Genomic DNA, 26089 nt, shown 5'->3' on the forward strand with positions numbered 1-26089 from the left:
GTGATGTCAGGTTGTTTGTGGTCGAGTCGTTGCTGATGGCCTTTGCTTTCGCTAGTAAAACCGTGCTAGGGATCATTGCCCCTTGATCTGATACTTTATTTTGAGTGGTAACCTGGTTGTACTCAGTCTCTTCGAGGTTAGACACGAGATGGCTGGTTTCCAGCAGCATTACACCGCACGAATTCACATTCGGTTTTGTCGTAAGTTGGCTTTTGTCATTCACTGCTGGATTACGTTGGTTTGCGTATGAAGTATCGGTACTCTCCCAGTATTCTTTCATGTCATGTCGGAGTTCCTGCACCTCTGCGTATATTCGACCTCTGTAAGACGCAATTAGGTTTTCTCGGGTTCTCTGCGCTTGGACCACTTTAAATTCAGCCTTTGCCTTTGCCATACAAACTACTTCTTCAAACTTAAGCGCATCTTCAACCTCGGCCTCTAATTCATCAATGTCCACGGTGTCTTGAACATCTGTGTTGATCGCTTTCAGTGCGTCACGATACTCAATCAAATTACGAAGAAGTTCCTTTAACTCACTTATTGGTGGTCTTTCGATTGGGAGGAGGTCTTCAATCTTGCCGATGATGGACATGATACCTTGACGGACGATGCGCCACCTTTCAAGTAGGGCCTCCATAGTCCGGTCCAGCGTCGCAAATTCCATAAGGGCTGGCGACCGGGATCAGAGGGCACTAGTCGGCATCGTCTCCGCATCAGTATCGGCCCCGCATAGGATCATCATGTCTTGCATCGTGCAGATATCTCCTAAGGCTCGGCTTGTTCCATCTTTTTTTTCTTAGGCTGCTCCGATGTTCCTAGAATCGGCGTCTTCCAACTGCGGCTTCATTCTGGCTCCCGAGAGGTGAGAGGGCGGCCGAAGAGAAGCAAAATCCGCTGAGTCTGGCTCACCTCTCGAGGTCACTTGTCCCGGGTTTCACGGCACCAAAAATATGTGGACAAAGGGACGAGCCGCCGAGACCCCTCCTGATGGTGGTGGTGGTGCCAAAAGAGATGACCCCTCCTGATGATTCCTTTAATCCTCCTGATGATTCCTTTAATCCTATGAACTCATGATGATGATTATGGGGCACGAGAGAGGCAGATTTACTTCTTTTACAACAGTTTCATCACGCTGGTTCAATTCCTACCTTTTATCACGCTGCACCAAGGTAGGTATTTCCTGATTTTCGACACTATCTTGGTACGCCGAGAGCTCATCCTGGTTGCAGCTACCACAAATTCGAGGACCTTTTAATGCGTAGCATTGTACGCCCAGCACACCACCGCCAAGACCGTAAAACGCCTCGCATTTCCACAAAAATGCTGGTTTGGCGGAAATAACATCTTTAATTTTTATAATACCATAACTGGAGAAAATCGGTCACATAATTGTGAAAAACCAAAAATAAGAAAAGAAGACAACAAAATTTTCGCACAATGGCCTCACATAATCAAGAATATGCATCTTATATGTCTCATCCATAAACCGACGATTAAACAAAAGAAACTTTGCTAAATAACTGCGGGAATACTAATAAATGCCGAAAATGGCGAACCGCGCAGCGCCGTGTATTTCCACAAAAATGCAGATTTGGCAGAAGCAACGCCTTTAGTAGTAACTGCAGAATACATGGATATGAATGGTGGAACGCAATTTTGAAAATACAAAAATAGAAAAAATAGGGGAAAAAATTTCGCGAAAATGAACCAACAAAGCCAAAATTGCCATATTTTACTCGCCACAAAAAGACAAAAAAATAAACAAAAGATGTCGGGCAGAAGAACGTTGGCGAAACGCATACATTGCCTTAACAGAACAACCCTGCAGTAGGCCTGGAATTTTCGAAAAAAAAATATATTTAGCGAAGTGAAGTTACTTCACCGACATAGTGCTATAAATATACATCATCGGCAAACAGAAACAAAAATTTAGCAGGATAAAATAATCCAACGACCTCTGCTACTTCTAGGTAGGATTGCCTGTAAAGGACTCACACTCTAGACATGGGGCATAAGAATCTTACGCATTAATAAAAAAGTATCGGCATTTCCTCAGTTTCTTTTTTTTTTTCATAGAACATTAGAAGTGTTGGAACAGGAAACTGGTGGGGTGAAGCAGATTGGGTGGCTGGTGCTATTACTGCGCTCCTGGGCCAGGAAGGGGATGTGGAGTGTGGCACGCGAAGCAGGGAAGTGGAAAAGGCATGGCGGACATCAACACTCGGATGATAGTCAGCCCAACCTGGTTGGGGTGGTGTTCAGACCGCGGGAACTCTTCAGCAAGAGTTCCTGTGTGACTTGGCCTCGCTCTCGGCGAACGCGGGCGGTTTCTAGAGCCCCTTATTCACAATATTTATAGCGCGAGAAAATGTGGTAGCCAATTGCACTTAAATTCTGTGATAACGAAGCCAAATCTAAGAGAAAAAGCAACCGCATCACCTGCTGAAAGTTTAGGCCAAGATATTAAGACTAGTGTTGGGCGAAAGCATTTCATGGCTTTTGCAGCTACAATGCAAAGATTTCAGGAAGACGTTCATCACCTACGACCACTGTAGTATTTTTTTTCTAATTGTAATGCCGTTGAAAGTGCATAGAAGTATTTCTAAGGGCACAGTATGCATAGCGAGGGCGATGGCTATACAATTACAAATACACAGTGTAAATTATAATTTCCCCATGTTTATTACTTTACCCTTTGTTTGTGAGAACCGTGTGGACAAGGTAATGCTGGTAGTAATTTTGTGCAATGAACCATAACATGGAAAAAATGGCAGGTTTTTAAAAGAGGGAACACCCTGTGCTCTGTGCATTCTTTGATGCGCTCCTATACCACTGCGAAGAATAGCAGTTGTTTCTCTGTGCTTTTGAAACCAGATTTCGTTTTCCTTGCCTCTATCACGGTATCACATTGCGAATGCGGTAGGGTACTTGCGTCAACAATAATATTACCGGACAAAACAGCATCTCAGGCAGCAGTTTAATTAAGCTTTCACCCCATACCTTAAAGGTGTCCACATATTCCCGTTGGAGCTTGAGGGGTCCGCCTGGTGCTCCCAACTTGCAAAAAATCACGGTTGTTTGGAAGAGTGCGACTATAACGACTGCGAGAAAAATAGACATCGCAGCGTATCAAAAAAACTCTGAAAAGAATGTTCGTTTGTGCCTGCTGCCGACCGGGGACTTCATACTGGGGATGTATTTAAGCCGTATGGAGTCGCTTGGATAAAACAGTTATGTTATTCTTCGTTCTACATAATATTGCTGTAAGTTTGCTGTAAAAGTTAATATTGCTGTAAACGTTTTGTGCATGAACATTTGTGGCTGAAAACCAAAATTGTTCAGAACCTGAAAACTGACAACTCACAATGTGATGGCCAGTCACACTTAGCACGCGGCCCCCCTGTATTGATTCTATTTCATCTGGAAATGTATTATATACTTTGTCTATATTGTGTACATGTCTAGCGTATGTATGGGTTTTGGCTTAGAAAGTGGGGTTAATAACTTTGTGGTGCTGTCTACATGCGGACGTTCTCTACTGTAAATGAACAACTGGGGCAGGGAAGAAGAAGCTTGCCAAAAGCTTTTAAAAGAAACTTCACAGAGGTATTACCATTGCTGTCAAAAAGTTAAGCTGAACAAAAAAACAGAGACCTGTTTGATAATTGGTTTTTCACAGCTTAATAATAATCCATCTTCCTCGGCGAGAACATAGCTGCGTTTTTTATGTCATGTGCACAGCACGATGCGGCGTTCAGTCTGAAACGCGTCAAACCCAAAAGATTATTCTGGCCAAACACCTGTACTGTAGACATTGTTCCCTTCCTGGGAACTCTACTCAACCAGTGAAAACTAAAGCATGCGAACACACACAGAGAAGTATTCTGTGGGCGGCAACGCAAAATTAATTCTGGGCTATCATACCCCACGGCTGGTTATGCAAGCATGAAAGGCAAAATGCAGTGAATAACCAGCTGGACGAATGTTAACATGTAGCTGGCCTAGGAAATTGTCTAGAGATCTGAATTCCGTTCACAAAGGTATAGAATATTCTATGGTGCGAAAACTGCACGCACGTAGACATTAAACCTAAAAAACAGGATAAAGAAATAGGTATTTAGTTGAACAGATCAGCCCACAAAAAAGCTTTTCTATCTGTAAAATCTCTATAGCTGTTATTCTTTATAGTCGTTAGAGATTTCCTGCAAACAGCCATCCACCGGAGAGTATTTTCCTGTGTAGCCGGCATAAAAAATTTCCCCGCATTTCCCCGAGGGGAAGAATGTGAAACTGCGAATGCACGAGTTGAATTTGCGCGGTTCGGTAATGTTCGCGAAAGAGAGATCACACACACACACAACTACAAAGAAAGAAAGACGCATTTATTCACAGGCACCTATTTGTGTTGTCGTTGTACTTGATTGCTAGAGCGGATCTCAGCTTTGAAATTTCGTGTCAGTACTCCTTTAAGCGGGTGCATTAGCCCTTCTCACGCCCGATTCCTGGCCAATCCCCCACGTGGGTATGTGCCATGCACAGACACCTATTTGTGTTGTCGTTGTACTTGATTGCTAGAGCGGATCTCAGCTTTGAAATTTCGTGTCAGTACTCCTTTAAGCGGGTGCATTAGCCCTTCTCACGCCCGATTCCTGGCCAATCCCCCACGTGGGTATGTGCCATGTCAGCGGCCAGGCAGCGCGCGCCCATCTCCCCCCGTTGCCAAGGAAGACGAGGAGCGCGCGCACCCGCAGCTGTTGCTATGTGGACGGACGGCGGTCGCCGGAATTCAGGGTCGCTTATAAAGTGCATTCGCACTTAAAACTTATTGCCCTTGAGTGGTCTATCGCTCGGAACAAGTGAGCTCCTGAGAATTAAGCTAGCAGTGAGGGCTGTAGAAAAGTGTTATGAAACTTAACCACTCGGAACGAGAAAACTGCTTCAGGTGCCTCAGCGGGATGTATCGTTTCAAGCCTGTAGAGTGCTGACCATTTCACTGTGCTTTGCCGGCCATACAAAGCTATTGAAACTACGGTCAACCTGATGTACCAAACTTTTAGGGGCGAAGCCCCTCAGGGGATCAGGCCGTTTCTCGGGCTGAGCACGTGACCAATTTCCGAATTCGCATTCGGTTGTGACGTCAAGATACGAGAAATTCTCACGCACTCGCTGAAGGGGGAAGGCGGAGGGACTTGTTAGTGATGATGACAGCAGTTGTTGACAATACTGGTTTATTCGCCAATTTTAATGGTAGCGACGCCAATATATCTACCCACACGTGCCAGTGGCGCATACAAGAGGGAGGAGCGGTGGTTGGGCAATTTCCCCCCAAGTCACTAACCAACAGGTATTAACTGAGTCAAAGTAGTAATCTTTTAGGCCCTGCCACACCGCTCGACACTCATTATCGGCACGTGTAATCTTTTAGGCTTCGGCGGGGACCATCGCTGTCCACGGCGACCAAAGCACCCCGAACTCTTGCTCGGTCACGCTTAACTTTTTCTTAGGCGTTCTACTGACTAATGCAACCGCTCCCTCAGTAGAGGCGTGCTAATCGCTTCCTCCCCACCACCATGTTTTTTCTCTTCCCCCCTTAAGAATTACTGAACTGGCACCCCCCCTACCCTAAGTAGGCACTTGGTTCCGCCCCTGACACGTGTTTTCACGAATTGAGAATTTAAGACCTCATAAGAATACGCATTCTGCCATCATACTAGACGCTAATTAGATGCTCCGTAACTATCAAAACTCTTCCCAAATGTGCACATTGCACTGCCTTCGGTTGTGACCTTAGCGCAAGTGCTTGCAACTGCATTCGGCAAGGACTTACTAAGCCACAAACTGTATAACGTCCGACAAGGACATCAAAATAAAGAGTGGAGATGGGTCATCTAGTTATGAGCACGCAAGATTCCGCAGTTGAAGGCTTCCGAAAACTCCGGTAGCCCCTTGACGGGCTCGTTGCATCGGCTTCTTGTGTCCCCGTACGGCGCGTCGACTGTGCGCGAACTCAAGCACAGCGCATAGCACGAAGCCACGAAGAACAGCCTGTCGTGAGCATGATTGGAGGCCCTCGAGCCTACAGTGTCGCGCACAACGCTGTCTGTAGGCATCCATAGCGGCCAGAAGAGCCTTTTTGTCCACAGTGTAAGGTTGTAAGTCCTGTGTTAATACCTCAGCGGCCCTCCCGCTAGGATGATGTATGTTATTTTGGACGCCTAGAGGGTTGAAAGGAGTCCTGTAAAATAGACCCCGCAGGAGTTTATCCGCAATGAGACGGCCGGCCCCTCCATAGTTGACAGCCGTGGGTAAACCACGGTGATGAAGTTGGAAGACAAAGTATTCTTCAGACACCGTCAGGGTGCCGTGGAATGTCCACTGATGACTCAGCCTAGAGCCAGGCTTGAGAACGTTTGATAGGTGCCGCTTCTGAAGCAGCGCACGCGAGTTCATCAAGTTCATCCAGTTAACGAAGAAGCCTGCTCCGGGTGTTGGCTCGGGCAGAGCGTTTGCGAGTGAGCTCTCATAGTCCCACTTATCAACTGTCGGGGGTGCCTGGAGTGCAAGCGGAGCCTTACCCCGGCGTTTGATAGTGTCACTCAGGATGTCGCGAACGTCCAGAACGAGTGCATCGACGCCTGGCTGCTTCGGAAAAAGCCTGAGCCACCCGACTCCCACTGCGCTTTCGACAAGGGTAAGGCAGCGACGGTAGTGCGCCGACGGAGGCAGACCCAATATGTCTCGTGACGTCCGCAATTCCAGGGTTGGCCATCCAGCCCAGCTCATGGATGACGCGGACACGTACGCTGAGCGTGAGCGCCTCCCTCGTCTCGGACATGAGGCTACGCAAATAGACGACGGATCACAGTAGCCCCAGGCTCACCACTTCTACGACGTCCCCAACTGAGAAGCGTCGAGCCCATACGAAGTACTCGTTCAAAATGAGCAGCAGCTGGCCTGCAGTGATGCCGGGTGTCTTGACTGTGAGGGTGCTAGTTGGTGCCCGCAGAGTACTCGTATAGTGCTCCGCCATCGCAGGCCCAGCACCTCTAGTGTAAGCCGGTCCGTTTCATCGATCTTGGTGGCTTCTTCCTCATTATTTGACTCAGGAACGTCGAAAAACCTCAACATATCCTTAACATAACGACGACAGTACCGGAGAGCAGGCGTCGATGTCACAGGCTGGCCAGCAAAGGAACGCATGCAAGCAATCCAGGTGCCGAAAGCGGTGCTTTGGGTCACCCTGTGTACGGGTTCCCCGGTACCGCCACGGAAGGAAGTCGAGGAGTATTTCGAGGAGGTCCCAGAGCGATGCCTTGGGCAAGGGCAGATATCGCTCGGCCATGAGCATATTGAGGTCTCCCAGGCTGCTCTAGGAAAAGAACATGCATAACCTGGCAACACCGGCTTCTTTCTGCTCGACGCTCGATGCCGCCGACGTGTGAAAATCCTTGCTGCTTCCGTCTGAGCGAGGCCAACGGATGACGTTAAGGGAGCGGCTGTACATTAGATCTTCGGCGGCATCCACAAAGGACAGTGAGCCGTCGTGACCTAGCCAACCATCACAAACAAACCGATAGAAGTCTTCGCAGGGGTCCCGAGGACGGTTGAGCGTAGACTCGAATGCACACATGTAGTACAGGCCTTTCGACACTGCCAGCAAAAATAGTAGGCTGGCGTGATCTGTGGTTGAGCCCTGGGTGTTGGTGCGAAGAGTGTTGTAGCGATGATCGCTGATCCAGAGGGATGATCACAAAGATAGGAGGAGGGCGAGTGTGCAGAGAACTGCAAGCAATAGCAGCACGGCCTTGAAGTTTTGGTTCATGAGCCAGCTCACCTACAGGACCCCTACATCCGCTGCGTTGGTGGGCTGCACCTGCAAAAAACAAAGACTGCTGCTATGATAGGTAAGCAATCCTACGATGTGCTCAGCAGAGAATCGGCGAGCCCATATTAAGTGAGCTTCTTTGACTTTATTGCAAAGAATTGCTCTGTGATTATTGCACCGCACCAAAAGCCAGCACCGCTGTGGCGTTGTTCCCATGACCGTTGTTGTGTTTCAAGCTGCTGTTTCTGTGCATATCATTTTTGCTTTTGTCGTCCCGGAATAAACCGGTTTTTTTGTTTCTTGCGTGTCGGGGTCACTTCGTCTGGCGGGGTCAGGATCGCAACCCTTCGCACATGAAGAAGGTTCCTTTAACATTCAACTGTTCCTGTGAAGACACCTTTCACTTGTGTTTTACCGATTCCTACGACAGAGGGATCAACCACAAATTTAGATAAAGTCACTGCTAGTGCCGGGAACTCTCGGCAGTCGCCGCGAGGCACGCGTTCACGAGCGCTCCGCATTTTCTTGATATTTCTTACTGAAACGGCCTGCTTACGGCTTGTACACCACCTCCGCTGCTCAACAATCAACCTTTTATGGGAGCGGAAAATGGTGTTACAGGTGGCCTTCCTAGTCCGGAAAGTCGCGATCTCAGGCAGCCGCTCTTGCTTTGGCAGGCAGCTGGTCAGCTCACTTTCGCACTGTTCCAAAGAGGCAGAAGGGCACTGTGTGATACCTTTTTGGTTCTCCGTTGTTCCTGAATATTTTCGGAGCACCCAGAATGCTGTTTCTGCCGTCCATCATCATCGACATGCTCGCGTCCTCTGCGAGATGAATACCTCTTATGTAGATTCTCGGTTTCCGCCATCTGAACCCCTTTCTTCGCAACGTTTCATTCCATCTCTCCACGGAGCTCTCTTTTCTTCTGTCGCTACTGCAGCCATTGCCTTACTGGGTTGCTGCACTCGTTTTCGGTCAATCCATGCACTCCACGTATTTGGTCTTGATTTGCGGTTTAACCAAATGCTCAACAAAATCGTCATTTGCCACTGCACGACGACGTCCTTTTCCGTAGACTTCCAACCCCTCCTATCCCGCTACGTGCGACCTCATTTTTGACCACAGAATTTATTTCATCCAATAATTATCGTCTTGCGCTACGTCCAGTCCCGTTTTGGTTATCCAGAAAGCCCACCTGTCGACATTTCTCAACAATTCACACCTGGCAAAACTGTCCACTTTCTTGTACCAGTTGGAACTGTGATCTTTTCCGCCAGAATTCAGTCCTCAATCCAAGACGCTATATTTTTGACCCTATGTGTTCCCCAATCATCTATCGTCCTTAGCTCGTTGGGATGAATAAACTTTTTCCAAGGTGTTTAATAAGGCATCAAGTTTGGGTCTGCAAGTCGCCACCAGCAGCATGAATTCTTTGTATAGGTAGCTTACTCTTGACTAGTAAAGTGTTTACCGAATGCTCCCCAGCCCTAATCATCGCTACGCTGTATTTTTTTTGTGGTGATTTGGACCTGCACTGAAAACTTCTTTAAGGTAGTGTCACCATTTTACTATCCATAAGTTACAGGGGAGGTTTTCTGCATGTTTGTTAACGCTCCAGAACAACCAATCAGCACGACCAAATGTGCTATTTGGTGAATCAAAGGCAGAGGAAGCGATTAGAGTGGAAAATATAATCTTCGCTGGGACAACAGCGCACTGCGCCGCCTGGCCCTCATACCACGTGCACCGAGGGTGTCTAGAAACTCCTAGGAAGCGTTTACTATTACGGAAGCAATGATCCTCCCTCTTACATTCGGACTAATTTGCAGACAGTACAAATGGCTACCACCATGATCTGATGCCGAACCTCGCAAAGTCATCCTGAGGACGTTTTACGCATTTCCTGCCTAGTACAGTGTGTTGTCCTGAGCTCCAAAACTTATGGTCCTGAACACATACTCAGGTGATCCTATTGTCCGACCTCTGTATGCCCTCAGAACGTGCGGAGCGGGCACCCGAAGATTGCCTCAGTGCATTTTAAGGATGACATATTCACGGGTTCGGTACTCATTGTTCATTTCTTTTATACTATGCATAACAGCTCTAGCGGTATTATTTTCAGATGAAAAATTCTACGAAACACTCGCCAGTTTCCCTTTGGATTTCGCACTGCAACAGAATCGCATTTTATGGCACCTTTCGTTCCGCTCCATAACTGGGGAACCCGCCGCGGTGGCTCAGTGGCTAAGGCGTTGCGCTGCTGAGCACGAGGTCGCGGGTTCGATTATAAATAAATAAATGAAAATTGTTCTTATATGAAGCATAGTTTCCAGGGGAACATTGTTGCGAGGTATGAACTTTCATAATATTTCGAAAAGAACAAAGGTATAGTTTGTATTCATGGTGAGCTTAAATTTATTTATACGATATATGGTGTGCCACACATTCAAATTGAAATATGCGTTCGTATGGCAAGAACTTTAATTCGAAGACTGCCACAATTTGTTTACTTCTCGAGGAATTCAGCGCTGGGCGCTGCGTGCGTGGTCGGTTCCCTTAACCTAAATGCAAAATATTCGCAGCGGCGGCCATCAAAGTTTTTTTTTTTTTTTTTTATGGAGGCGTAAAGCGAAAACGCCCGTCTGTACGAGATTTCGGCGCACGTTAGAGATCCCCAGGTGGTGAAAATGAATCCGGAGCCCTCCACTACGGCGCGCCTCATCGCGTGCGTTGCTTCGGCGTGTTGAACCCTACAATCAAGCAATCAATCAATCAATCAATCAATCAATCAATCAATCAATCAATCAATCAATCAATCCAAAACTGGGGAAAGCACATGGCTGGTTATTCCGCGATCGAAAAAAATCTTCCTTTTCTATACCAGGACATCTTTTGCCACATGGTTCTTCTAACCCTGCATGAGCTGGTTCTGAAGTCCATGGAGAGGAAGATGCCCAGTCTAAGAAGGGGTGGGCCTTTTGGATTTAGAAATATTCAGTTAAGTGTTATTGCCATTCTTCGGCGCCATAAATAGCGGTCTGAGTGCAAATTAAAAGTCCACTCAAGTGAACAGTCGGCGGAAAAGCGTTCTTTGTGTCTACAATCAGGCTACAACAACCTAACGCTGTCATTTTTTAGCACGTAACCCGCTACTGAACCATCTTCCGTACGTATGCCTAGTTTTGTCTCAAACGCTGCCAGGGCATGCCTTTAATGGCCTGTAATTTGCGCAGCCATGCCAGGTAAATTCCAGGTAAATGTCAAGCAGTTTTCCAAAGTAAATATTTTAATGAACATCACATCAAGTACAAATAAGTGATGCATCAAGTACAAATAAGTGATATACAGAATGAGATGTCATGGAACGGAAATTATACAGGACTCTTGATTAGTAAAAGCTCTAATGAAGAGCATAACCGTATCGCGTAAAAAACCCACCAGGATTAATTGGAAAATATCTCCGCTGCTACTGGCACATCAATAGCAGTGAGCTACAAACAAAAGCATACTCTTTCCATAATGCTATGGCACCCCGTATAGTGAGGGCGTAAATTTGAAAAGGTAGAGTTCAGCTTATTCGGCCGAACTATCATGTTCCCAGCAGCTTATATAGTACCAATAAAATTGCTGGGCATCAGATACCCTCCGCTGTTTTGCGATGTATTAGGTCTGACTTTACACTCTCCTTCTATCGATATAAAACGCTTTATAGCTACCACACGTGCTGTGGAACACGAAATGAGAAGATGAACTGCTAGGTAGTCGCTGCACCATGAATTCGTTTAAGGCCTGTCATAAAGCTTGCAATTGTAGCACAAAACAATTACATGCTGCTGTTCTATTCCTAAATACGTTCTGAACAGGCTTTTTACCCGTATCCTTTTTCCTGTTTTCCCTTTAGTGAAACCCCTTATAAACACCACTGGCATCTAAACGTCCGCAGCGTATGGTGGACCAGCGGCCCATCCGGAGTTAGTGGACCTTGGGTGTTTTCTTGCAGGCTTCCTCGCAGGCCGTCCGAGACGAAAACCGATTGGCGCCCGTGAGGCAGCGTCGTGTGCTCAGAACGCTGGTCGACAGCCGAACGCAGCGGCGCCCGAACCCCTGTCCCTGTTTTCCGACCAGTGGGGTGTCCACCGCGAAGAACGGGAACTTGAGCTGTCCGCTGGGACAAGGGACAGCCCTCGGCGCCGTGCAGGGCGGGTAGCGCGTATTGGTGCAGCGGCTCGTGCACCGCTCGGCCGTGGCGAACACAGCGCTCCCGTTGGCCGGACAGCCGCCCTCGGGAAAGTCCCAGGCCAGGCACGCTTTGCCGTCGAACCACCACCAGCCGGAGAGCACGTCCTGCCTGCATCAGTTGCCGACCGAGTGTGGATGTTCTTAGTCTACGGAAACTGAGCTGGGTGGCCAAAAACGACCAGCTCCAACGCTTCAAAGCCTCGAAATGTTAACCAGCAGCGGCAATTCCACAAATCCCAGGAGCACGATGGCTCCATGCCTAAGGCATCGTCCCGCTTAGCCCAAGGACGTGGGATCGATCCCGGCGGCCGCGGTGGCCGCTTTTCAGATGGAGGCGAAAAGCGAAAACGTCCGTCGGGATTTCGACCCCCGTGAAGCTCCCCTGGCGGTCGAAATTAATTCAAATCCCTCCACTGGGGATTTGAATTAATCCCTAGTCCAGGTGTATAGTTTAGGCGCGCTAAATCCCACAATAAATCCATCAGTTCCACTACTCCCACGCCCTTTCTGCCACAGATCCGGCAATCCTTTCAGAACATCCCAGTTTCGAAACGTACGCCTTCCCTATCAGAAAACCCGGCGAATGCCCCGATACAAGACGTTGACATACCTCGCGTTATGCCGCGAAATTTAAAATTATTCGATGTGCTTCTCAGGCACCAGCTCTTTGCGTGATGGACAATCGGACATCGCTGCGTTTCCCAACGACGCTCCCCACGTTTTCACGAAGCCTCCCTTCTGTTCGCCTGTTTCAAGCATTACCACTTCTGCCGAGAAGCGCCACATCGAATATTCAGCATTTTTTCCGCCCCCCACAATCCGAGGTGTGTGGGCTTGATGTATAGATACAATTATCGATTCGCGACTACCTGCTACCGTCAGCCCGCTATCCACTGCCTTCGGATAATTCAAATCTATGCCGCTTACGTTCACCATGACTCGTATGCGTGTTCCAGGCAACTCACTAATTGCAACCCACAGGGTAGCGTGGCTCCCAACAGTTTTACCCCAGCCCAAGGTCTACGCTTGTGCCACGTTATTTCGTTCCATGTGCTACATATCTTGACTAGCAGACATCCCAGAAAAAAGAAATGCCCCTGCCGTACACCGAATTAACATTTATTTGACATTCGCAAAAGAAGTTTACCACCCTTTCTCTCTCTCTTCGTATCCATTTTTATCTTATTTTATTCAACTTGATTCAGCACGTAATAGGCGCCACCGCGTGTGTTTGTTTCACGCGCTGGGTATTCGCATGGACCAAGGAACGACCGACAGTGCCAGAAAACATGTCCCAGCATGTACACTTCAGCGCCACCTTACGCTCTGCCCGTCGATATCCTGCACGTCAAGGAGGCCAGTAGTTCTTCCTTCTTCCTTCACCGTGTATCGCCCGAAAAGCTGCTTGGGGTATTCGTATCAAAGCTTTTTTGCAACTCCTTATCCACTACAAGCGACCCAAGGTCGGCGTCGCGCCCTTATCTACGTACTAAGGTTCCGGGGAGTTTAACGTTATTGATCACTCTTTGTACGTTGTGTGTACTTCCCTCACCTCCTGCACGCGGTGAACAGCGCCTTCTCGAGGCAGGCCTCCAGCGGTGTCTCAGCGAGGACGCAGCTGCCATCGCAGTCGCGCTCAGACGCGAACCGGTTGGAGCCCCGACTGCACAGCTGCAGCGCAGTGCCGGGTTCGGACGACACGCAAGCGTTCACGGAAGCCTTGTAGTGGAACTCCCGACGGGCTTCGCTGCAGTACGTGTAGAAGGCCGCGCCGCACTCGGGCTTCGCCTGCAACCAGGGCGGGAACGCGGTACTGTACAGTAATGAATAGCCTAGGCTGAAACGATAGAGCGGTGTTTGAACAGACGAGCTGTTGTAGATCAAGCATTTTTGTCCGTCTGCTGAAGGTCCTGCGTCACGCAGCGGTGGCACTGGTTCCCGGAGCCGCCGATAGAGGTCGCGTTGGTCTCGATGGGAGGCTTTCTCTTCCTCCCGCCGCTGACGTTTCGCTGCCACTACTTTGCGCCAACCGAAGAATTTCAGCCGCGACGGGCCTGCCGTTCTAGGGTGCGCGCCCGTTGACGTTCGAGCCATCACAAGAGAAACACAGCTCCGCTGCTTCAGTAAATTTCGCGCCGGGTGGAATTGAATTTAGTTTTTTAAAGCGATGATTTTTATGGCTATGCGAAAGGAAAATACGGCGGTCCCGTGTACGTGGACCATTCCTCAGTCGCAGCCCCACACGCATACGCGTCAGAGGCCGGTTGGAAAGGAGTTGGAAGGGGGAGGAGATTGGCTGGGTTTATAGATGTCGTAGCTACACTCTCGCATCTACCGACAAAGGCAAGTGGGAATTAACGGCGCGCCGGAGAGAGCGAGAGTCTCTCTCGCAGCAAAGCGCAGCGAGCTACTGTTTGAAGAACAGTTCATGCGAAAATGGCGTTAAGGGGTGGCTGTGGTGTAGGGGAGGAGCCGCACGAGTGAAGAGGGTGGTACAGCGCACTAAAACTAGGGCACAAAGAAAAAAAAACAGAACAAAGCGGTGAACTACCCCTGATACTTCATTCAATGAAGAATGACTTTATTCACCGATATTTCATTCGCGTATATGTGTGATTAGAGCCAATGGAAAGGCTTACAAGGCCACACCCAAACACACTTATCATCTAGCCCACTGCCCGTACATAGCAAGGTTCAGATGACCTATTTCTTTTTTTGACAACACGTCCGAAGGCACGCAAATGCGTGTGTCTTCATTAAAATATATTTCAAGTGCCTCGGATCTCCCAACCTGCGCGACCACCCCTATGCGGACAAATATTACAACATTATTTATAATAATCTAAAAAATCAAACTTTAATACCAAGAAATGTGGTTATATATTTTAAAGTATTCTGTATAATAACTTAGGTTACATACCATATTTTACCATTGGTAGTAAACAAAATGAATTTCTGAAAAGCTTGGGTCCACTTTGTTGCCACACGCTGAGTACAGTGCGGTCCACTGTTAGAGGTAACATGAAGATTTATTTCCTACGCTCGTAAAAGGCACAATTAAGCACTCGAGCCTGTTCATTGTGTGCCTCCGGCCATTCTGACGGCGACAATTTGGAGGCACCGCCTTCTGCCTCCTGCAGAGCAGACGCTCTCAGACACGCTCACAGACACAGGCACCCAGTGATCTTGATAACTAGAATACTTGCAATTATCGCTCACCGGTCTCCTGAACGGAAGCTCCATGACATTGGGACCCGTTGAGAAGCCGCTGGTGTTACCGCGTTCACGGTTCGTGGGAATTAAGTCCACGTCCGGAACCACCGCCGTTTCTTCGCTATCCATGTTGGTCCCTAAAGTGACCTCCTCGTCGGGCATCAGTGGAGCGTCTGACAGCATTGTAGGTTCAGGCGGCAGAGTTTCGGGGTCGAAAGGTTTGGTCAGCGCCCGCCCTGAAGACAAAACCGCAAACTCTTTGAACGGCCACACAACATCGGGATTTGTCCTAGTTGATTCTGCCTTTGCGCGATGGCCTATATTACGATCGACTATAGCTATGCAGTGCGCAGCTGGCTTTTGACAAACCCGGGTAAAGTTTATCAGCGAATGCATTGTGGTTGTTATATACGCTTCAGAGTACAGAGAATGCCACTACAGACTTCCCACTTTATATAAACGCTTACGGTACGGGTAATTCGGAATTTAACATTCGATGCGCTACAAATAAATCTTTTTGGAAGAATTTTCATGCTTCATTCGGTTCATCTTCACTAGAATGTTCTATGCTCACAATTCAGAAGTTCCGATTACATTACAGTGAGTTTGGCAGCAGAGACCGTGTTCGAAATATTTATTTTAGCAGTGCTGAAATGCCCACGATTGAGATATTATCTCGTTAGTCTTAGACTTAGTTCGACTACTTTAGCATTCTGTGTCCCAGATGGTGTTATCATGCTTGGTTTTAATGATGATTGATGTAGCAAAGTCAAAAGTTACTGGCATGCGGAGCATATATTCTGCGCAGGTTTTCTTACGTGTCGATAAAACCGAGCTTGCACAAAGGGTATAATTTATTCATTTCTAAAGCTATTAGCCTTTCCGTGCTAATACAGGGGTTGGTGACAAAAAAAAATTTAACCAACATAGTTCAGGCGTCATTCTTCAGTAAACAACGCATTATTACACGTTTCAACGTTTACTAATTAATGCATTCAGTGAACACGTTTTGCCAGTTCAGCATTACGGAGCAATTTAAAATGTCCCCCCCAGCCCGCGGAGAGGATATATCTCATCTAAAATGATTTCCCTTATTAAATTTAAAGAAACAGCACGAGTGAGTGTCTTACTACAGGCGCCTATGCAGAATATAGTAATAATTGTCCATTCCTTATTGGCTGAATTCAGGGCCTTTTGAGCATCCCATTTGAACTATCCGCACTTTGCAGTCTCCAGCAATAGCGAAATGAACACGCACGCACGCACACGCACGCACACACACACACACACACACACACACACACACACACACACACACACGCGCGCGCACACACACACACATACGCACACACACGCACACATACACACACACACACACACACACACACACACACACACACACACACACACACAAAAAAAACACACGTCAGTTAAAAAGGCGGAGTAGTACAGCCTAGCATGACAGCCTGATGCAACGGCAAAGGAAGGCAAACGAAGAGGATCTCTGAACGAGGAAGACATGAAGTTCTCCTGAGTTTTAGTAGATTGGATGACAAGTCAACATATTTTGTGTGAGGGCTGAGCGGGGGCCGAACCTTCTCGGTAGCGTCTGTTCTCAATGCGACACATAATGTGATAGGAACACGCGAATCCGGGTTCTCACCGCCGTCCATGTAAGACGCGACCGTCAGGGTTACGTGTTCTCACCGGCTTGCGAATCGGGAGTCCTCTTGACGGGATTTGAGGCCACACTGTTCATCGGGGACACGGTGCCCAACTCGAAACCAATCAGCAGCGCCGCCAGCACAGCAACAGCGGGCACCAGCGCCAGGCGCTTGTCCCATTTGCTTCCCTCCGGCGGAGTCGCGTCCATGCCCGTGGCAGCGTCGCGCACGGGTCTTGGAGGTGGAGGAGGCGGCCTGCGCATGCGTCAAACGGATCTGCGGTGTAGCTGCTTTGTCTGGCCAATGTAACAGCGGAGCTGTCGCAGGTGGAGCCTTTTCGTCCATCTGCTCTAGGACCGAGCGTCACGCAGGTGTAGGAGAAGGTTCCCCCACCCACCGATAGAGGGCGGAGTGGTCTCGCAGGGGCGGGTTCTTCGCCCTCCCACTAGGGATGGGAGCCTCCTGCCACTGATGTTTAGATGCCGATGTCTTTGCGCGAAGCGTAGAATTGGCGACGCTACAGCACTGACGTTGCCGGGCAAGTGCCTGTTCACGTTGTAGCCGACACAAGAGATTCACAGCTACGCTGTTTCAGTAGATTTCACACTGGGTGGAACTGGTTTTAATTTTTTTTTCAATGACATTTCATTTTCCCAGTATCGACAAACATTGCATTACACGTGGTTCGACCACAAGCAGGATAATCAGCAAAGCAGCTATGTTATTCGACCAGATATAAACGGTATTCCCAAGCTGTAGTAAGCTTCTCCGAAGTTAAGTCTTATATCCACCTGACATTCGACTCCACCATGTGGTATTTTCCCTTTATCTGGCCGATTGACACCTGCTTGCACTTCGAGTTGTAGATCAATTCACTCTCGTGCTACAACTGGCTAGCCTCCTGGTTTGCTCAGTTGGTAGATATAGATAGGCAGTGGTCCTATAGTTCGAATACTGAACCAGGACGAGGACGAATTTCTCTTCATCTGCGAAGTTTCTACGAAAGCTGTATAGCTTTCCTTTGTAGCCGCACTGCTGCATTTGAGGTGGATGTCGAGTTTCTTTTCGCAAAAAACATCTATGCAGAGCTTTCATTACGAATAACGTTGTTTGCGGCTTGTCTCTGGGTTATTAGCTATGCGTTCCGGTGTCAAAGATTTTCCTCAAAAGTACGAGGAGGCAGGCTGGAACTAAAAGCTACAAAAGCCTCAGAGGCCCCAGCCCCCTTTGGTACAGTACAATGAATAAGCGAAATTGACAAGCTGGAAAATCTAATGTTTCAGTAAATAAAAATATAAGCAGCGTATTGAGCACTAGACTATTTGAACAATAAGGGTAAGGTACAATAAAGTGCATTTAAAGTACAGAAGAGTAAAGTAAAGCGAAGTACAATAGCCCAATCAGAATTGAACTATGTATATATGATTGCGTTTTAAACGTAGACACAGCTACAAAACCAGCGCATTAAAGGTCAAGTGTAATGCAGGGAGCACTAATAACAACTGCTTTGGCACAGAAGGCCGACCTGGCAGTTTTAAGTGTCCGCGGAAAGAGCTAAACGAGACAAGTAGCAGGTGCTCCTGCCGTGAATGTGACCGGTGCATCCAAAAGTCTCGCACTGCTCCTTTCATACGCCCTGCAATCAACTTTCCTGTGTCGGTGGCGACCCCATTAGAGAATGAGACTTTAAGTTACCATTTTGAATGACTTTTAAATGAAACGAGGAGTAAAGTATAATAGTTAGTTAGCCCTCTCCTTATCTAACACGGAGACGCATAAAGCAAACCGTGAGATTTACGCCCAACTCGCCGCGTTGGCTCATTGGCTATGGCGTTGTGCTGCTGAGCCTGAAAATTCTGGTGCGATCCCGGCCGCGACGGCCACTTTTCTGATGGAGGCGAAAAGCGAAAACACTTCTCGTGTGTAGAGATTTTGACGCACGTTAAATATCCGCAGGGGGTCAACATTAATCTGCAGCCCTCCACCACGGCCCGCCTCATCGCCTGTGCAGCGTCGGTGCGTTAAAGGGGCACTGACACAAAAATTTTGCATCTTGTTTTTTTTGTTGCGATAAGTAGCTAGTGACCTACTTATAACCTGTAGAAACCTCATTTGCTTCAGCGTGCGACGGTTGTTTAATTAGAGGCATTTTCAATGCGGCCAGTCGCAGTTTCGGTTTCAGCGAGTGCCGCGAAACGATGGATTTTGTGGATTTTGTGTGAACAAAGCTGACCACGTGACCGTCGGAGGGATATCACAGTTACAGAGCAGAGCCGCCGTAGCACTGTCGAATCCGCATCGACGGCAGTTTCTGCGAATGCCCCCCCCCCCCCCCCCCCCGTACTGATCTCGTGAGGCGCCTAATTAAAGAGCGACCGTGGATGTGATGCAGGCGCTGCGAGTGCAAATGCTACCGCTCGCGGCTAACGAACGACGCGCGACGATCGAGACGGTGGGTGGCAAGACGCGCGGTGGGAGCAGCCGGCCGGTCTGCCTACAGGTCCGCCTACAGATGTGTTCGGCTTAGCACTGCGGCGGATATTCGAGTGCCGCTCTCGTAAGCGGTGCAGATGACAATTTTTAATGCAACCCGCCATGGCATCATTAACTCCTTTCTTAAGCCACCATGGTCGGGACTTGGGGACAATTTCGTGCAGCGGTAACAAGCTATCACTCGAGCTACCTGCGCCGGCGTGGGCCGGCCACTATCGCGGCCGTGGCCGCCGCTTGCACAACGACCGTGCGGCTTGCTCAGTGGGCTTTTCGTGCCTCCGGCGCGTTTCCGCATCCAATGGTAATAAACAGTAATAGAAACAGAGTGCCTGGAATCGCTGTAGAACTTTGGTCGCGGCCAGCTGCCCGATGAGCTGACGAAATCACGGCGCCTCCGCCGCCAACGATCGGGTCGTTCGTTCTCGAGAGCAGAAGCTCCGCCCTCCGGCCCTCCGATTGGAGCGGCGAGCCGGCAGTGCGGAAGCGGCAAACACAAACTCGTGACGTGTTGGGTGTTGTTTATTTACACTTGCGCGTGGTCCTCTGCTGGCCGCTCGGTTGCGTTTCGCACACTTCAAAATTGATTTTAAATATGTTCTAGGCTGTATTCACCGCTGATATTTTGCAGATGATGTATATGTGTTCCCACCATCTATCTCCGAAGTTATCTCGCCTTCAAAATTTTGTGTCAGTGCCCCTTTAAGGGGCCATGACAAAATACATGTTTGGTTCATTAGAAAGACTCTTTTGTCCTGATAACAGCGGTACCAGTTTTATCGCAAACTTCGAACAAATGACCGAGATATTAACTAAACACGGGAATAAGAGGCGATGACCAGTTTCAGACAACATTTCTATGACGACACAGGTTCTTGTTTGCGCGATTTGCGTGTTCCAAACCAACCAATCGCTGAAACACATGACTGCACGATTGTTGTGGGGCATGTCAATTCACCGCATCTTGAATGGTAGCGTGCAGTTAACAAACTGAAAATCCTGTTTTTGTGCTGGCTCATATGACGTCACTAATGCCAATCACACCTCAGTGAGGCGCAAACTCTGAAAGTTTTTACTATTTCTCTAGTTTTTGTCATTTACTTAGAAGCGCCTTTCATAGGTTGAATGGAGCTGAGCGAGGGATAGAAGACTAGCTCTTTCAAGTTAAACAAAGTTGCATGTTGTCTTCAGGGCTAAACACCCAAAATTCGAAATTTTTTAGACTCACGCCCATGTAGTTCTCCCAGTGCTACAAGGCTCTCAAAATAATTTGACTTCAGTTTCGACTATACTGTGGTCTCTACAGACAAGCAAGTCCTTTTTTGTTTCACCGATTAGCACCAGATAGACGTACACAATAGACGGCAGGCTGCTTAAGGTGGTGGTGTCGTCAGTGCTAGTGGTCGTAGAGGTGCTGGTGCTGCTCGACTCGCTCTCCGTACTGTAAGGAACCGAGTGCTTGCAGCAGTGAATCTGGTAGGCCGGCGCCGAGGGCACGTAGTCTTGCAACGGCTGTGTGGTCAACACTCCCATGGTCTCGGCCGGCTGCTGCAATGCGTGGTTGGGAAACCCTGACTGCAATCGTCTTATAAGCAGCTCTTCGCTTTATCGCGATACGTGCGTACGTGTCAGTTAGTCTACACTATAGCGTCGTATTTCACTCGTTTTAAAATGTAACGTTGTTAAGGGAACTGCTTAACAAGACGCATATTAAGGTAGATGTAAGTCATTCGCAATGTATTTCACCATACACCATCAACATCTACACATCCGCGGGGCATCACATAAAAAAGACCCGGTCCTCGGCTTTTATAACTGAGAAGCGTCCGCTCGTAACTTAACTGCGACGCTGACGGCTCTTCGTTACAGCCAATATCGTGTAGTGGTACTGGGAGACCACGCCTTCGCAGCATGTTCCTTCAGTGCAACCAATGAAGGAGGTGTAACAGATAGCTTTGCACTGGTAGAGTAAATATGACTTAATGTGGGGGCCATTTCTAATGAGCAAAGGCAACAACAAGAGTTGACCGCCAGAATGGCAACGCGAGACATGAACGTGCAGGAAATGCGCACCTGAGCACCGCCGCAACTTCCATGATGGATACAGCCGTGGCGTTCTACAAGGTGCTGATGCTGGTGCCGCTCTTGTGCGTTTCTGCAGCGCTCCTCCCATTGACGTATGAGGTTAATTGGCAACGGCTGCACCTTCCTGGAGGACTGTGCTGGCTGAGGCGGAAGCGGCGGATGTGGGTGCGCCTGCACCTGTCCCTCTGACTTGAAGGCGCGAGTATGCTTTCCCACCGAGGGCGGTAGTCTGTCGGTTTGGAAAGTCTGCGCCTTCTCCGGCCGGGGAGGTTGGCTGGACCTGACACTGTACGTCAGGCTGCCCGCTGAGAGCGCCCGCTCGTCGACTCCATCAACGGTAGTGCACCTCGGCCATCGCGGAGGTGTCGGCGTATTGCCAAAGGTAGTGCATCTCGCCGGATGCGCCCTGGGTTTGCAAATACAACGCTGCATCGTGAACGCCGAACGACCCAGTCAGCTTTCACGAGACGACGGCTTTACATCTTCCTCGTCTTTTTCCCCGTTGTTACGGCTCAATGAGAACCCGGTGAAGTCCAGATAATTTTCGTCTCCAGAGCTAAGGCCGCCCGCTGTTCACTTGTATTCCTGAAATACGGAGCCACTCCGACTTCAGCGTCTCAATTAAAACATTTTTACTACTGCTGCTACTGCTACTAATACTAGGAGGCATGGATGATTGTTTTGTAGTGTAAGCTACACTGGCCGAGTTTGAGCGGTTTCGCGTGTGCTGTGAAGAGCCGTTCTGGGCAAGCGCGAGGAGCATTGGATTGGTTTGGATCGGATCGGATTGGCTTGGATTGGCTTGGATTTGATTCGATTTGGATTGGATTGGATTGTATAAAATTGGATTGTGTTGCATTGAAATCCAATGAGTACGGGTGTGTAAGAATTGTGTCTGCACATTCGCCAGTCTGTGCATTCCAGAGGAGTGACGTCATAGCCGCGGAAGACGCACTGGCGCCGGCGCGTGCCTAGCGCTGCGCCTCCGTTGCGCAGTAGCAAAGTCTTACCCTGCGCCGTAGCCGCTTGATAGCCGTTTCGCGTGGCTCCTGGAGAGCTGTGCTGCGCATGTTCGAGGAGCAGTGACTGGACTGGACTGGATTTAATTGGATTGGAAATCGTTTTAGCAGCAGTAAGCATGATAATCAGCTAATCCTAGACAACCAGGAAACCCAAGAATAACCAGCTGAACCATAGCTCACGCTACGTATATCCTGGCATAGCCGAGCTAAGCCACTGCTATTTTTTTCTTAAGATTAATGATGATGATGGTCTCGATCAGCTGGGCACACACCCACAAGCGGGGATATCACCAGGTCCAGAATGCAGACTGTGCCCTTTTTATTGCGCCATTTCCACCGGACATCAAGAGAATGGAAGGATAAAAAATGGAAAGCGACGGGATGCAAGCGGCTAGATGCACTACCTAATACTGTATAGGTAAGCCGCAGCAAGGAAGTCCAATAGCTGCTTGTAGAGAGGACCGTGCGTTCACCGGTGAAAATCGGGAGGACGGCCTGGTTGATGTCCTGTGTCTACCATGTGCCGGGTTCGGGCTGACTGGAGTCCTGAACATGCCCCCAAAGGTTGTCCAATCTCGCTTCCCCAGCGGAAACTGGGCAGTAGGGGCAGGTTGGATGAGTCACCGCACGGCTAGAAGTCCATGTTGCACGAACAGCAGGCGTCAGTGCAACGCCCAGACGAATTCTTCGGAACGTGACCTCCTCACGGCGGGTGAAGCCGCCAGGAAGGTCACTTCCACGCGCGGACCGTCGAAGATACTCTTTTTTGTTGGCGCTATAGGTAAAATCCTGTTTGTTGGCAGAAAAAACGCAAAAGAGTGAAATAAAAGAGATGCAGCGCAATGACAACTCGAATTATCCAACAAATTCGGAATCTTAAGCTATTGAAGCGGTACAAAAGAGAAAGATGAACGTGAATGGATTTTGAGATGTCGAACTTGATATTAACCCAGATTTGAGGCGACAAAAGAGAATAACTGGCATAAAAAAGTCTCCCCATTCGGTTATTCCAATTATTCGTAAGCAACCGGAGCAACCCTCAGAATCTAGCAGCGGGGCTTACAAGATGTTTCCTCGGACAGCCACGGGAAACAAGGGCGAGTATTCCAACCAAACAATACATGAATGAGCTCATCATTAGTCAAGAGCCAATCTGGATGGCAGCAGCTTCTCAGTTTTGAGGATGAAACGAAAAATGGTTGCAAGTTAGCTCAGCTAACCCCGGATATACAAAGCGAAAGCTTGGCTTAGCATGGTTAAGTCTTGGTTTCGGTCGGTTAACCTTTGATTAATCTGTAATTATTATTCTATTCGTCCAGAGCTGCCTTTGTGTACGGTTGTGGTCCTGTTTCCGGCGTTTTCCGAGCTAAACGGCTCGCCGGGCCATATTTGCGGTGTTGGTCAGATAGCGCTTGCCGGCGACGTCTCAAAGCCTCTGGAGCTCCCGCGAAAGGCTCACAGAAGACGGCTAGGCTTCGCTCTCATCCATGGCCAAGTTCGCATGCGCGGGGCGGGTCACGTGATCAGGCGAGAACCAGCCGCAGAGATCGCATATATGAGCCAAGCCGGCGTCGTGTGTCAGTGGTCAGATTTTTGAAACTCCTAAAATTTATTTGAAATGCACATTCATCAATTGGCAGAGTGAACTGAACATAAAAATTTTTTAAAGATTTTAAGGTTACTGGTCCTGGGCTGAGGCACTTTATTCTCTGCATCAGACGGCTGATTTTGGGTAAGTTTTCACTTCAATGGTGCTCCATTCTTTTAACAGCAGAACTAGTTCCGCCGTATAGCGTTACCAGAAAATATACAAAAAAAAAGACCGAGCGCACGCGAGCGTGCGCCTCGTGAGGAGCTCCCGGCGTCGGCCAGGCTTATGCCACGTGAGGAGGTTACAAAAAAATGTCCGCGTATCTGCTCCTTTCGTTGAAAATGTCGACGAAAGACGATAGTCGAATGGCGCCCCTGCCAAGTAAAGGCATCCCTTCTTTTTCCCGCTCACCTCTCATGCTGTTCCTTTCCCGTCTCGTTCCTCCCGGGATAACACGCTAGAGCTTTGCTCAAGTCAATTTAAATCTTCTATCGCGTTCTACTGGTCCAAGTCGGGTATCTCGATGCCAGCGCTGCTGTGCGGCAGAGACGCCCCTACTAAGGAGTGCCCGGCGTCGGTCAGCTCGACCTTCAAGAGCACTCTGCCCAGCGTTCGTGGCAAGATCTCTTGCGTGCTCTTCTACTCACCAGTTTTTGTGCGTTCTCGCCTGAAGTCGGGAGCACAAGCGCCAAGTTCACGAAGCCGGTTGCCGCGGGTTAGAAGTGAAAGGCTGCGGACAAGACAATGCCGGCCTGCCAGCCATGGAAAACTTTCAGCGGCAAGTGCAGTAATCCATGCAGGGTGCAACAGCCATGTCTTTGAAGGAGGGAAAGCTTGGGGCCGCCACTTCTGCTGATTCTCCAGCCTTGCACCACTAGTGCAAGCTGCATCAATTCGTTTATTAGATATGGCAGCATGCTTGTTTGCACATAGGTTAGGCAAGGTTGGGCAATCTATCAGCCGGGGCTCCACATGACACCTTGAAAAACAGCGCGAAAAAACTCGGACGGATCCAGAGGGCAAACAGACACGAGCGCTGTGTACCCAATTAGCCCAAAGTTTATTGCGGTGCTCCACAGTTCCCTAAAATTTCACTGGTGGTCCCGCTATGTTTTATTTATGACGTACGGCAGACCACAGAACGCCCAGCTCTTGTTGACGTGGACGTTGCTCTGGCAGTCAAAGCTCACGGTCTACATAGTGTAAGAAGGCATGGGGGTGTTCCGGAGCGAACCGACGGCCCCATTCAGCTGAACAAGTGTCTTCGTTGTAGTTCTGGGATCAAGCCTGGTGAAAAAAATCTCCTCATACAGTGAAGCCCACTTATATCGAACACGGTTATATCGATATATTGCCTATACCGAACCCTTGTATAATTCGGATAAAAATTACATGCATTTTAACCTTTTTATATCGAACGCGATTTACTCACAATGGATATATCGAACTCTACCGCGCCGGATTTTTCGCCCTCCTTAGGCATGCGGCAGGCTTTCCCGCAATACATCGGCGCGCAGCGGTGGCGCGGGTGTCGCTTGCGACTCCGGCGCGAGCTCGAGCACATCCTAACCGGCCGTGGGCCGTGGCCGAGTGGACCAGAGTGGACGCAGTCACTCATCACTCTCTCCATGGCTCTTGCAGACAACTGGCATGCTTGCAAGTCATGGGGAGGGGTATAAGCAAAGCCTGCAAGCCCTGAAGCTTGCTGGCACTGAAAATGAAGTTGCACTGGCATGTTTGAGAAGATACGTACTATGCAAGATACCCATGAACACTAATGAGAAGCACTACACATCGTAGAAAATGGTAAATCCAGTTTTTTGCAAACAGTGAGGAGAGAATTGATCTTTCCACTCCTTCTCAGGCACAGTAAGCAATGCGATCTCATTTTGCACCCTGGACATGTTGTGCCCTGCACACCATGTGCAACATTTCTGGAAATAGTAACTGCAACGAAAGT

The 26089-nt window shown here is 48.8% G+C and overlaps 1 protein-coding gene across 1 annotated transcript; it reads right to left on the reverse strand.

Moving 5' to 3' along the window:
- Positions 1–11151: 11151 nt before the first annotated feature.
- LOC144152595 (uncharacterized) lies at positions 11152–20965 on the reverse strand. Its single transcript, XM_077683913.1, has 5 exons — positions 20786–20965; positions 16985–17196; positions 15284–15513; positions 13617–13852; positions 11152–12173 (listed from the first exon to the last, which is right to left on the reverse strand). Exons 1-5 carry the CDS (start codon positions 20962–20964, stop codon positions 11798–11800), a joined length of 1233 nt encoding a protein of 410 aa, XP_077540039.1. The 5' UTR covers position 20965; the 3' UTR covers positions 11152–11797.
- Between the last annotated feature and the right edge of the window lie 5124 nt (positions 20966–26089).

Source organism: Haemaphysalis longicornis, unplaced genomic scaffold (assembly GCF_048455015.1).
Source record: "Haemaphysalis longicornis isolate Haplotype H1 unplaced genomic scaffold, Haemaphysalis longicornis Haplotype H1 scaffold_9, whole genome shotgun sequence".
Lineage (NCBI taxonomy): Eukaryota > Metazoa > Arthropoda > Arachnida > Ixodida > Ixodidae > Haemaphysalis > Haemaphysalis longicornis.

Coding starts and splice junctions, on each gene's coding strand:
- LOC144152595 (XM_077683913.1), bottom strand. CDS start 20,964: ATGGGAGTGTTGACCACACAGCCGTTGCAAGACTACGTGCCCTCGGCG. Junction 13,853..15,283: donor AGCTTCCGTTCAGGAGACCG/GTGAGCGATAAT, acceptor CCCTGGTTGCAG/GCGAAGCCCGAGTGCGGCGC. Junction 12,174..13,616: donor CTGTTCACCGCGTGCAGGAG/GTGAGGGAAGTA, acceptor CAACTGATGCAG/GCAGGACGTGCTCTCCGGCT.